The sequence below is a fragment of the Apus apus genome, chromosome 1 (genome assembly GCF_020740795.1).
Source record: "Apus apus isolate bApuApu2 chromosome 1, bApuApu2.pri.cur, whole genome shotgun sequence".
In the NCBI taxonomy this organism is placed as follows: domain Eukaryota; kingdom Metazoa; phylum Chordata; class Aves; order Apodiformes; family Apodidae; genus Apus; species Apus apus.
The window spans coordinates 200057214-200069640 of NC_067282.1; the positions used below are offsets into that span (position 1 = coordinate 200057214).

The 12427-nt window shown below is 37.7% G+C and overlaps 1 protein-coding gene across 4 annotated transcripts in view; it reads left to right on the forward strand.

The window, feature by feature from the left end:
- The window catches only part of USP6NL (USP6 N-terminal like), a 123444-nt gene extending 111335 nt beyond the window's left edge, over positions 1-12109 (forward strand). For all 4 annotated transcript variants that reach the window (XM_051635590.1, XM_051635595.1, XM_051635571.1 and 1 more), the window contains one exon: positions 8490-12109. In XM_051635590.1, coding sequence (XP_051491550.1) covers positions 8490-9922 — 1433 coding nt within the window. In that variant the 3' untranslated portion in view covers positions 9923-12109. The remainder of the gene's footprint in view (positions 1-8489) is intronic.
- The last annotated feature ends 318 nt before the right edge of the window (positions 12110-12427 follow it).

Below are 12427 nucleotides of genomic sequence, written 5' to 3' on the forward strand. Positions count from 1 at the left end.
TAGGTGAGCAAGGCTGCCTCGTTTGTTCTTTATATGAATTAAACAATCCTTTGATTTATTTTTTTCCCACTGATGTTCATTTTGCTTTTACTAATCACTGTCTTCAGGCAATTATATTTTTCTACAGGTTCTCAGCATTCTCTAGACATTCAGCTTTGCTTACGTGTCTGTCTGCACTATTTTTACTACCTTCAGTTTCTTTTAACTATTTTTATCTAATTTCATAGAAAACTTATGAAACCATTATATATCAGGCAGTAATACAAAAAATAGCAGGATGTTCATTTCAGTATCCATTGTAGCCTGAGAAAACAGTGGTTATTTTAGTTTTCTCAGCTGAAATCAAAGCACCACTTCCTATCTTGTACTACTTTTTTTTTCATTGAGCAACAATTACACCTTTAAGAGCTAAAGTAAAAATTCATGTTAGGAAAAAAAAAAAATCTCCATCTTACAGTTGCATCAGTATCAGTCATCCAGGAAGAGCAGTCAGCTAATTAAGCTCAGTGGAATTTTCCATCTGGCATCCTTTGTTAGGCTGTATAGATTTTCCTGCCCTAGTAGGGTGAGCTGCAATAGGATATTAGAAGAGGTAATAACTTTTTGCATTACTTTAATGTGGATGTCTGATGTAGCTTTCTCTGGCTTGCTTCCTCCATGGCTTCTCCCACGGAATTAAGGAGCTCCTTGTTCCCTTCAGAGCAGAGAGGAAGGAAGGGACTTTAACACTTCTCTCACTGATAAAACCCTTAAAATGCTCAGCCAGAACACGGACGTTAAGAGGATCATGCTAATTTTGGATGTCAGCGAAATGCTTCTGCCAATACTAGGGCTATTTTACATAAAGCAGATGATGGATTTTCATTCCTCTTTGTGATGATTTCCAGTCTAGCTGCTGGCCAGTATAGGATAGCCTGTACTTAGCAATTGCAGCCTCCAGAGGATGGCTTACATCTTAAGTGCTATTCTCAAAGCCCAAGGTAGGCATTCCTGGTCCAGTGACTCTGTGGAGACAGGAAACCATATGGATAAGCACACTTCTTGGCAAGCTGCTAGGTTCTCAAGCCCTCAGAGAGGCAGGCTATGACAGCCTTACAGTAGAAACTGGCCTCTGAGGTACTTCTCTTCTGACATATCCTCAAGCAAATTTATTAGAAAAGACAGTTGGTATTTTCTGGTTTGCCTGGAGCATTATGAAGGGTGTCCACACCACGGCGGGCTCATGAACAGCACACTCATCTAAATCTGCATGACTCCTCTTTACATCTTCTCAAGGAACCAGCTCTGATGTGGAGTGGACAATCTCTTCCTTAGTTCAAGGATGATGTCTAGACCACAGCAAAATGAATTTTCTTATTATATACCATTGATTACCAAAATTTCTTGTGGCAGATTATTTTTTTTGGCAGCAGAATTCTTTAGATATTCACAAGATACAGATAGAATCTCCAGCTGTGCTATAAGTTATTCCTGTAGGACTACATAAATAATGCAATGCTTAATAAACAATTTTTATATATTAATACATACATTTTTATAGTGTCTTGAGTTTAATAAACAAAAGCACTTACCAGTGGAAGTTGAACATTCTACTTAAAAATATGTGACTGAAAATAGTTTATTAATCTAGTGCTTCATAAAGAAGACAGGCCCAAGGCCTTCAAGGCTGAATGTTCTCAGGTCTGTTCTTGGGACAATACCTCACCTATGTTTTGATATCAGGTGTCCTGAAAAGGGAGGGCATAGGAATCCCGGGTGGAATTTTTTTATGTGTACATGTTTAGTAGACCTTACAACAGCTGAGGTGGCCTTAAATCAGAGGTAAAGGGCTTGTACCTTAATTTTAAAGCAATGTTGGCAAATTTGGAATCTCTCCTTGTTATCATCTTATCTATATAAAACACCAGCTTTAAAGTCTGACTCAGTTCTTCTAGTCCTCTCAGCCTTTTCTGTACTCAGTGCAAACTAGCAAAGTTTGAGTCTTGCATTTGCTACAAAATTATTATTGTTTATATGCTATTTATCTTTAGAGGTATATTATTAAATTTATTATCAATATATTTAAATATCTGTCTTTTTTAAATACTCATAAGTAACCATTGAGAATTATGTATTAGGTTGTTAATCTATTCAATAATGTCAATTCTCTGCTGTTAATGTGCCTTTTTGACAGCCAAAGCAATAGAAATGTGCAGGTCTGCTTGACTTTCCTGGTTTTGATAGTGTCTCTCTTTTGGTTGTGTTTTGTTTCAGAGGAATTTTGGATTTTTCACTTGTGCTTGAAGAATACACAAGTAGATATTTCATACAATGCACTTTATATTTTCATCAACTAAACTAATTTTTCTGCCTTGTTTCTTGTGTGTTACAACTACTTTATAATATTATGAAGGAAATTAACACATGGAATTATACTAATATAATTAGTGTCTTATTTCCAACACTTTTAGACATTGGCTTTGCATATTTTAAAAACCTTAAGTGCTTAAAACTTGCATGCTTTTAAAAAATATGATCCAGATATCTTGGTCATTGTTCATATTTGTATTTTCAACAGACTTTTCAAGACAATATGTTTTCTGGCAGAAATGTGGAATTAGGGATGTAAAGCAAAGTGGTTAATTTTAGAAATTTTTTTGCAAAGGCATCTCACAGACATACAGCTGGTTCGCCTGTATCTTCTGGGTGATAACCAAGTTTGTTAACACTTCCATTGTTTGCCATAATGCAGATGTTCACAAAGTAAATTTTCTTTGCTCTCAGTGCCACAGAAGTGGCACAGCAGCAGAAAGGCCAACAGTGTATTTTGTGCAACCTTCAAGTTGTCAGGCAAGATTTCATTTCAGTAGCTCCAACGCTGATTATGGCATGTAAAGGAGGAGGAGCAGAGGCTGGCGTTCAGACAGCAGCTTGACCTTCTAGTGCAGGCATTTAAATTTCTTTAAAATTCTCTTGGACTTGTAAACTGAAGGAGTAAGATGGGACATGACTGATGGAAAATAAACACAAAATATCGAGATGTCATTTTAAGGGTTGTTTTTATGACCATTACTATTCTTGAAAATTGTGTTAGAACAGTCAGAGTGCATGTATTCCAGGTGCTGAAATGAAGGACTAGGCTGTTATTCACCAGAGAGAGCACTTAAAGCACTTTACTCCAATTACGTGTCTGCTATTCAATGCATGAGGCTGTTAGTGCCTCCTGAAGCAATTATCTGTAAAAGTCTTGTAGTTGAGATTGACTTCCACTGGGTGGTGACCAAGACTTTGTTAGAGCAAAGGAGGAAGAGGAAGAAATCAGTAGATTAAAACTTTCTTTAATGACTTGCATTTCTTATCTTTTTGGGAGCAGTCAGATCTGCTTACATTTGCTTGTTCCTTTTCATGTCAAATAATACGTTTATTGGCAGCAAACAAGCACCTGATTACTCTTGTTTTTCTTAAATTGTATCTCTCTTACTTCCATTTCTCTCCTTCCTCACACATTTTTCGCCCTATTTTCTTCGTTGTTTGCTTATTTTATGCTATACTGCACACAAGCCAACTAAAACACTATCTTTTAAAGGAAAAATAGAAAATCCTATAGTCCCAGCTCTAAATTCTGATATAAGCTATTATGTTTGTCTTTGGGAAAATCCAGTAACTAATTTTTTTCTAGGAACCTCTTCTGTTGAAGGAAGAGGGGGAGAGAAGGATGAGAGTTATGCAGTTCTGTATCTCATGAAAATACTGGCAGCCTGAGAAAAATCTGATTTCCCCATTCATTTCAGAAGACAAAAGCACATTTGATGATTGTAGAAATCACTGCTAAAACAACCACAGCTGAACAGGAAGTTTTGTTTTAACCTTTAGTTTTAAAATGCTCTAAACCTTGTGTGTAAACATCATAGATTGTATAGAAAAACACTTGTCTCAGAAGTATTTCTTGTAGAATTCAAAAGTTCCTCCATTGCTCAGTCAGACAGGTATGTCCAGAAATTGAATTCAGTCACACTTTGGATCAACAGCACAAGCAGATATTCAATTGAACATCCTTGAAAACATCCAAATAAAATTTCTGCATGCTCAGATTTGAGGAGTTTGAACTGTGAATTAGGTGAAGTAGTAAAGATGTTGGTAGAGAGCTGCATTTGAGGCTTTAGGCAGCTTTGAAGTGGAAAATTGGTAGATAAAAGATATGCAGCTTGTAAGAATTGGTGGGTTTGCATGCTTTTCTGGGGAGCCATTTATGTACCTCTTCAGGTAGAGGTGTTTGTTGTGATGCTTGGTTTCTTTTGTTTGCTTTTGAGTTGTGGTTTCTTTTAATCTAGCTTTTTGCTTTTGTTACCTGTTTTCTTTTTCTTGCCAGCACGTAGATTCATGGTTTTCTTGCTATTCTTGCTGATAGTGATTGCTTAAAGCATTCACAAACATAGCTTGCATGCTATTTTGTATTTGAGGAATGTCTGATTGTGTTAATGTGCGTGGTGATAGATTTGGTTATCCTCTCTACTTGTTTAACTTTTCAGACTCTTTTTGAACTTCGGGAATTTCTATTTATTTTTCAAGTTGTCACTTGAAGTGACAGCTCTGTATGTGTGTATGTATATGTATGTATGATCTGTATACTCAAATTAGAATTAAATATCTGATTTGCTGTTTAGAAATACTCTGTTTTCCTTTAGAAGGTGACCGGTTTGCAAGATGCCTTTTTGCTGCAGCATCATAGATCCTTATACAACTCCTTTCTTTGCAATGCTTTTTATGTCAGGAGGTGTTGAGAGCTCAAGAATTTTTGCACCAGAACAAGGCCTGTGCTTGGAAGCTCTGATTGTTGAGCTGAGTACCTCTAGCAATGTGGCCTTTCTGAAAGTTTCACATGCAGATGTGGTTGATTAAGCAAGCTGTGTCAGTTTTTATCTGAGGTCAAGTTAAACCAAATTCTGTGGAAGCCCTGTGGCTAAGATTCAAAGCTCTATTTCTTCTTTCCCCCACTGACCCTTCTTCCACACCTACTCACTGTTCCATATTTTTGTTTTCCCTGAAAGCACTAAGCTCTGGTATTACCAGCCTATAAACGCGGTATCATGCTGTTAAAATGCGGAGGTTTTCTTCTAAATAAACTATTGTCTTGGAAACCTTTGCTTGTTACTCGGTATGGGAATTGAGTTTTAACAGTTTCACAACAGTCCTAGTAAGACTTCTCTGATACTCATTTAACAGCTGTAATTCATGTTATAGCATACATCATCCAGACAGTGCAGCCCACGTATACCCAGCTGTAGTGTGTTCTTTTACCCTGGAATGTGAAGGTGACAAAGTAATCTTCAAAGCAGCCTAGATGGAATTCAAAAAAATGTCTGCAGTATTCTCACTTGGGTTTTATTAGAGCTTAGTGGTAATTAAGAAACCTTAAGTGTGTGAAATTAAAAACTAAAAACCTCACACAAACCCCAGCTTTATTGTACAACCAAGTATATTTCAAAGGATCTTGTATTACCCTGGATGCATTTCTTAAGGAGTAAAAGCTGGAAGAAAGGAAATCAGTTCATGCTTTTAATGTCTTTGTACAAATGAAGGAAGCCTTACAGCTACTAGAGGAACTTGTCTTAAGTTTTTTAAATATAGCTTTAATAGGTGAATTTCAAGCATGGGAAAAAAATAAATCATTTTTTTTCTGAAACATTTATTGCACAGAAGGACAAAAATTAAATAATTTACAGATGTCACGGAGCCATTTTGTCATGTTAGCCCATAAGTACTGTGGATCAACAGGAGGTTATAAGTGGATTAGCAGCATATAAAGGCTAGTTCTGTGTGATTTAGATGACAAGTTTTTGGCATGTACTTCGAGTATTGTTTCTTAATTCAGATATAATGCTATTTTAACATTCAAGATTAGTAAGATTAAAAGCACTGTAAATATACTTCCAGTATGAGGTATATTTATTATGGACGATATTCACTTTTATTTAGAAGACAAGCCTTTCAGCTTTTCCTGACACTGTGTTTGAGGGTGCACATGGAGTTAAATGGTACAAGTGTCTTTTGCCAAACTGAATCAAGTTCAGAGAGTTCCTGTTCGTAAAGAACAATTTTGAGGAGGTTGGTGCAGCAGACAGTATATTGCAAAGCTGCTAAATCATTTGTTTACAGTATCCATGCAACTCATTCCTCGGTCTCCTCATCTGTTCCGTGCTGCTGGGGAGTGCAAAGAGTGCAAGTCACAAATCCATGCTCCAGATTTTAGTCTGATTTGTGAATAGTGGAGCCCTGCAGCAAGGAGAGAACAAACCTTGTAATTCCAAGAGCTATTTTTTGGAGCCTAATGCTAAAGTGCTACCCCACCATGTAATCTGCTGCAGTGTGGTGTGTTTGGTGTTCTCCATCACAGTGTAGCATGCCAGGTGATTACACAATCCTGAAGAATGATTTAACACGTGGAATCTCCCCTCTGGGACAAGCAGTTGGGTAGAGGTCTCAGCATATCTTCCTTTGCCAGGTTATTGCAAGGTAGGCAGGGAGTACCTTCAGTGTCAGAGCACAGGAATGTGTATCTTTGTATGATCATAGTTGAGCAGAGGATAAGTAGGGGAAAATAAGAGTGGAAGATTTTTCTACAGAAAGCCTGGGTAGACTGTGTTTATTATAGGCAAACTGAGGTTTCTGAAGTTATGCATTTCTATAGTAGAAGGTAGGTTTCCATATGACCTTTGGCTTCATATGAAGGCTTTGAAAATCAAGAAAAGGCTAGTTTAATTGCTTGGCAAAACTGGATTGGTTATATTATGTACTTTTTATTTAGTTATTTTGTCATGACACAGTGTCGTATTCTTCTCTGCTGTCCTCCTACCATGTCTTAGCTGGCACAAACTGTAAGTTTTCATTTAGTTTATATAGCAGCTGATCTGTGATTGTAGTTTATTATGCTGTTATAATAAATAGTACTGACCTTGGCTAGTGGCTTTCCTCTATGTATCTCTATCAAGCACCAGTCGTCAGAGATTGAACTCATAGTAGTGGCTGTAAAAATGAACATAACTCACTTCTAACCACAGCCCTCATGTCAGGGATAGAGACACTGGGGTTCACAGGAGCAAATACATGCACATAGACACACAAAAGGAATTTTAATTATAAATAGCTAGCAAGAGGGAAGTGCTGGCTGTATGATCTTTGCTGGTAAAGCAAGACTCTACAGTCCTTGTCTTAGGAAGAGGCAGGGGTAAAATTATTTTACGGACAGCCATTTTAAATAACATGTTGCATAACATTCAAGCAAGGGTAGCAATTTCTTCTCCTTACAACAGAGCTTTTCTTAATAAATAGATATGGAGTAGGATTTGTTTGATTATGCTGACTTTAAAAGTTTGGTTATTTTTTGGGAAATACTGAACATAATTTTAGATTGATAAACTTAATGACAAGCATGTGACCTTTTCTGCTGATAATGGGAAAGTAATATATTACAAAAATAAGTTATATGCAAGTTCATATGGTAAAAGACTTTGGCTGAGAAAATGAAGGGTGTTGACTGTTAAGGGGAGAGACTACAAGGGGAAAATTAGATGTAATAGTTCTATGAGCGGCATCAAGCAATGAAACACTATTTTATCTGCAGTTGCAATGGGGACTGTTCTGGGTCCCCACATAAATGATGTTTACCAGTGGCTGTTGAGATGCATTGAGCTCCAGTCTGGGAGAGCTTTCCATTCATATTCTAGTTCTGTAAATAATGTCCTTGTGTTCAGCACAACTTTGTCCATTGACCGCTCAGTTGAAATCATCATGAGGTAGCCACTATCAGTATTAGCCACTTCAGTTGTTCTGTAACTGATAGAAAACTGAACTGAAAAAAAAAAATAAATAAAAAAAATTACTCTGTATTGAGGCTTGTGGTTATTCTGGAACATTTTAATACTGAGGATGAAATTTCTAGGCAGGGGTTAAGGGGGAACAAGATCTTAACTGTGCAGATGTTAATGAGGAGCTCCACCCCAAAAAAAGTGAAAGTTCAAGAATGTCTGGTAGGAAACTTGTGCTGTGTGGGTGGGGAGCTGATAGTGTAACGTACCAGAGGTGAACAGTGGAAGATGAATGGATGGAAGACAATAGATTGGGGATGGATATTGGGAAGGATGTTTAAAGTGGAGAAAGTAGTTTACTTAATGTGGCAGGGACACTGTGAGGAGGGTTACATACAAAGTAGGCACTGTAGCCTAAATGTCATCTAGGAAATACATTTCTTGCCGGATTTCCTGAATGAGCTAAACCTTGGCAGGATTGCATCTGCTGTAGAAGAAACCCTCAAGGAGCTGGTTGAGATAAGAGCTTAAACAAAAAAAATGGTTCCATGTCAGTATCCAGAAAAACCTTTGAGGTGTTTAGCAGGATGGTGACCCAGAGAGAGGCCCGGGTAACTGTTTTAGCTGTTCTTGCTTGCATGACCAGCAGATCAAAGATGACTTAAATACAAAGGTGAATTTATGTTATTACTTTTCTTGTTTTAGGTAAAGAAGATGAATTTCCAAAGAAGCCATTGGGGCAGATTCCATCAGGACCACAGCCTGCTGTGGTTAACTCTACTCCAATGCTTAATGGGCAGAACAGCACTGGTACACAAACAACAAGGACAGAGAGGAAACCATCCCCAGGAGAAGAACCAGAAAGTTCACCAGATAACCGGAAAAGAATTAATTCACTGGAAAATAAACCTTCCTTAAAGCAGCAGAAAACTCGACCAATAGACACCCAAAGTAGCATGCCTAAGAATGAGGTAGATACCAGAAGAAAGCCTCAGCCAGCAGAGCAAGACAACTCGAGACAGTATAATAATGCAGCTGCTAATCAAAATTCTAATGCTACTTCACATACCAGGAGGGAATTTGTACCTAAATGGAATAAACCATCTGATATCAAAATAATTGAAAAGACAATGAAACTTACTGCAGAGGTGAAAGGAAGGCAAATAAACCATTCAGTTTCAGGTCCACCACCAAGCCCTGGAGAAACTCAGCCTTTGAATGTAAAGCAAAAGATGAGGGTTTTGGATGTTGATGAAGGTAAGCGAGGGTCTAATGCTTCTCAGTATGACAATGTTCCAGAAGTTGAGAATGAGAATCTTGTTGAAGAGATGCTTGAGAGAGTCCTTCCACAGAGCCCTAGGCATGTAGCATATCCTAATAGTCCAAGAAAGCAAACTGAAAAAATACCAGCTCCATTAAAAATACCCAACAATTACACATTCACTTCACAACCCAGATCTCCAAAATATTCATCACAATCTGATGGACCACCTCATGGACTGAATGTAAAACAGCCACTGCCATACTACAGTAATCCACCTACTTACCATGGAAATTCTCCAAAGCATGTTTCCAGCATAGGCAATACAAGTTCTGCACCTCTGCATTACCATGGGAATCGAACCAGCCCTTCTGGTAGGCCGCATGGTTCTTTTATTTCAGTAGATTATTCTCCAGATAAACTGCAAATTAATTCCTATCCTGTTAGTCGCCAAAATCCTCTTTCACCAAACCCTGGTCAGATAGAAGTAGCCCCTGTTGATGCTTATACTAGCAATTCAAGGTCCCCCACAGGTGTCAAATTCATAATCCCTCCTGTGGATTATTTACCAGAAGAGAGAAAGTGGCCAGATGCAGCGTATATTTACAGACACGAACCCTACAGGCAGCCCTGGAGCCAAGATGTTAACAAAGGCCACTTGGATAGTTTCCAGAAATACCAGCATTTTCAGTCAATGCCTTTTCAAGACCATAGTCTTTCTACTGTGTCTGTGGATAGTCCAGTAAGATACAGAACTTCACCAACCTTTGAAGAACATGGTTCACCACAGTACCAATATTCCAGCCCAACAGCTCAAGCCCAGCACTATCGAAACAGAACCGATGGACTGTCTATGCATGAATCTGTGCTTCTCTGAGAGTCTTGCCCATCCTTAGTAAAATGGCAAGAATCGAAAGCAGTTCAACATTGCTGTGTTAGTAGCAGTCCACCTCAGTTCTTCTGTGAAGTGCAGACAGCTTGTGTGACTCTCAGCAACAACACTATTTCAGAGATGTTTCAGACTTTCATTGAAGGCTAGTTGGGTTCTTAAGACTTGCATTGAAGCTATTGAAAGTGATCTGATGCACATAGACATAGCAATAAGATCATATACCCAATATGGTTAGTACTGTCATTGTTCCTTACATTTAAATAACTTGTGTTACTGTCTTTCTGCCTAAAACCTGTAACACATTTACAAGTTTTACTTTGACTGACATTGTTAATGCACTGTATAAACGTGTGTGTGCGCGCGTGTGAGTGTGCACTTAAAATACACAAACCCATATAGAGAAGAGCTAAAGAGTTTAAATGTAAATGCATTTAACTATGGGCAAAGCTTGTGAAGAACTTTTTTTTCATATTAGTTTTTCTTTGTAATTTATTTGAGAAGCCATTCATTTTGAATGGGAGTTTCTGTTATTTTTATACAGCTGCCTCAGCATCCCAGTATCTGTTCTGGGCAGGAGAGATGCTTTGGGATTATTAATTTAATTTTATGTGGGAGTTAATTTCGTCTCCTTTGACTACTGTTTGTCATTTTCCTCAGTAAGAAGGAGCAGGCAGGCAAAAGCAGTAAGCCAAAAATGTCTCTCTAATCTGGCTTAGAAATGGTGCTTAAAATTCAGGGCAGTGTTTAGGTGCATCAAAAGTGGAGAATTTTTATCTTCTCACCCAAACCTACCTTCAGAATGTCATCCTATATTCAAAATACTGGAGCACAGTGAGAGTAATGCCAGATACAGACACGGTGCTGCACCCTTCAGTTTTTGCCATGCTGTGCTGTCAGCATTTGTTTAGTAACAAACTGGTTGCAGGGCCAACTCTCACAAGTATCACAGGATGACCAGCTCCTTGATGCTCTTGTGAAGTACATGCAGGAATCTGAGATTTAGGCGAGGCTGGAGATTCCCTGAGCTGTGTGAATTTGCAGTGTCCCTTCTCTTAAGCTCTGTCGTGTCAGTTCTATTTTCTTTTGCCTTTTTTTTTACCCCAAAGAGCTGGTAGGTTCATGTCTGTGATTGGGCATGTGCTGCTGTGCTCTCAGGCTGCTGAGAGACTGTGTGGTGTTTTACACTAAAATGGTCCTGACTGTTAATAGGAACCGTAGAGCCCTGGTAGTGTAAGTATTTTTAATTAGTCTTTGCAGCCTTTGCTACTTCACATTTTCTTTTCCTTGACTGTGAATTAGGGGTGGAAAAAAAAAAGCAGGTTAAGTGGCAGATGTAGGATGCAGCCCTGAGAGCTGCTGGGTGCCGAGCAGTAAGTGCTGAACGCCCTGACCTCTCATGGAAAGCAATGGGAGTTGAGGCAGATAAGGATCTCACCAGAAGAGGTCCTTGGAGTGCTTAACAGAGGGATTTTTCTAATACTTATGTACCAAACATAGATATCAACGCCTGTTTCAGATTGTTTGGAAGGTTGTCCAGCTGTCTTTTGTTTTGTAAGTTTTGTTAACTGAAAACATGGAAATGGATATTATTATTTTTTTCCTTTAAAGAATGAACTTTAGTGCCTATAATTGCTGCAGGTTGGCTCTGTAAGTTTGAAGGTACAGAAGTAAAACAATTTTTACAAATGGAAGTAACATTTACTTAGTATATTTCAAAAACTTTTTTTTTGTGTGTATATAGTGTGTCTGATGTAATTTTTAATGAACTGGGCAATTTTATATTTTAAAAATCGCAAACTGCAGCGAAGTAACAGTAGCAAAGCACTACACTGAAACTCTGAACTAAAATTGTGAAGATAAACATGACTTGGGCTTACCTTAGTTCTGATTGCTTACAGAAGCGTAGAAATGTATGTATATAATATTGTGGCTAAGTGTAATAAACGCAGTGTTTAATGATGGTTCTGTAATTCATAACAAAGCTGTACAATTTGTTTGTGCAAGCAACACAAGGCTCCAAAACATGTATCAGCATTAGTAAATACTGTAGATTTTTATATATAAAATATATGCACACTATTTTCTTATGTCATCTGCAACAGTTTTATAACTGTGTATCCTATTTTGATGTGACTGTATTTTTAACAAGTTAAAATAATAATAATTAAGCTTATGTTGCTTTGTCTTTATTTTTTAATTGTCTCAGTAACTTAAAACTGGACCTTTGCTCTTCGTGGAACAAAAAATTGCTTTTAAGTGAATCATGCATAGGTATATTTGATGCATGTCCTATTTAATTTGCACTTGTTTATGTTTAGACTAAGCAATATGGATGCAATCTATAGGGTGCTTTTTCATTATTCTAGAAGCAGCAAGATTATTGATTGCAGTTTGCTACACTGCTAAACCTTAACCTATCATTTGTGAAAAGTAGGAGTATAAACTGTGATAATAATTTTCTGGTTTTGTTCTAATACTTTCACCCAATAC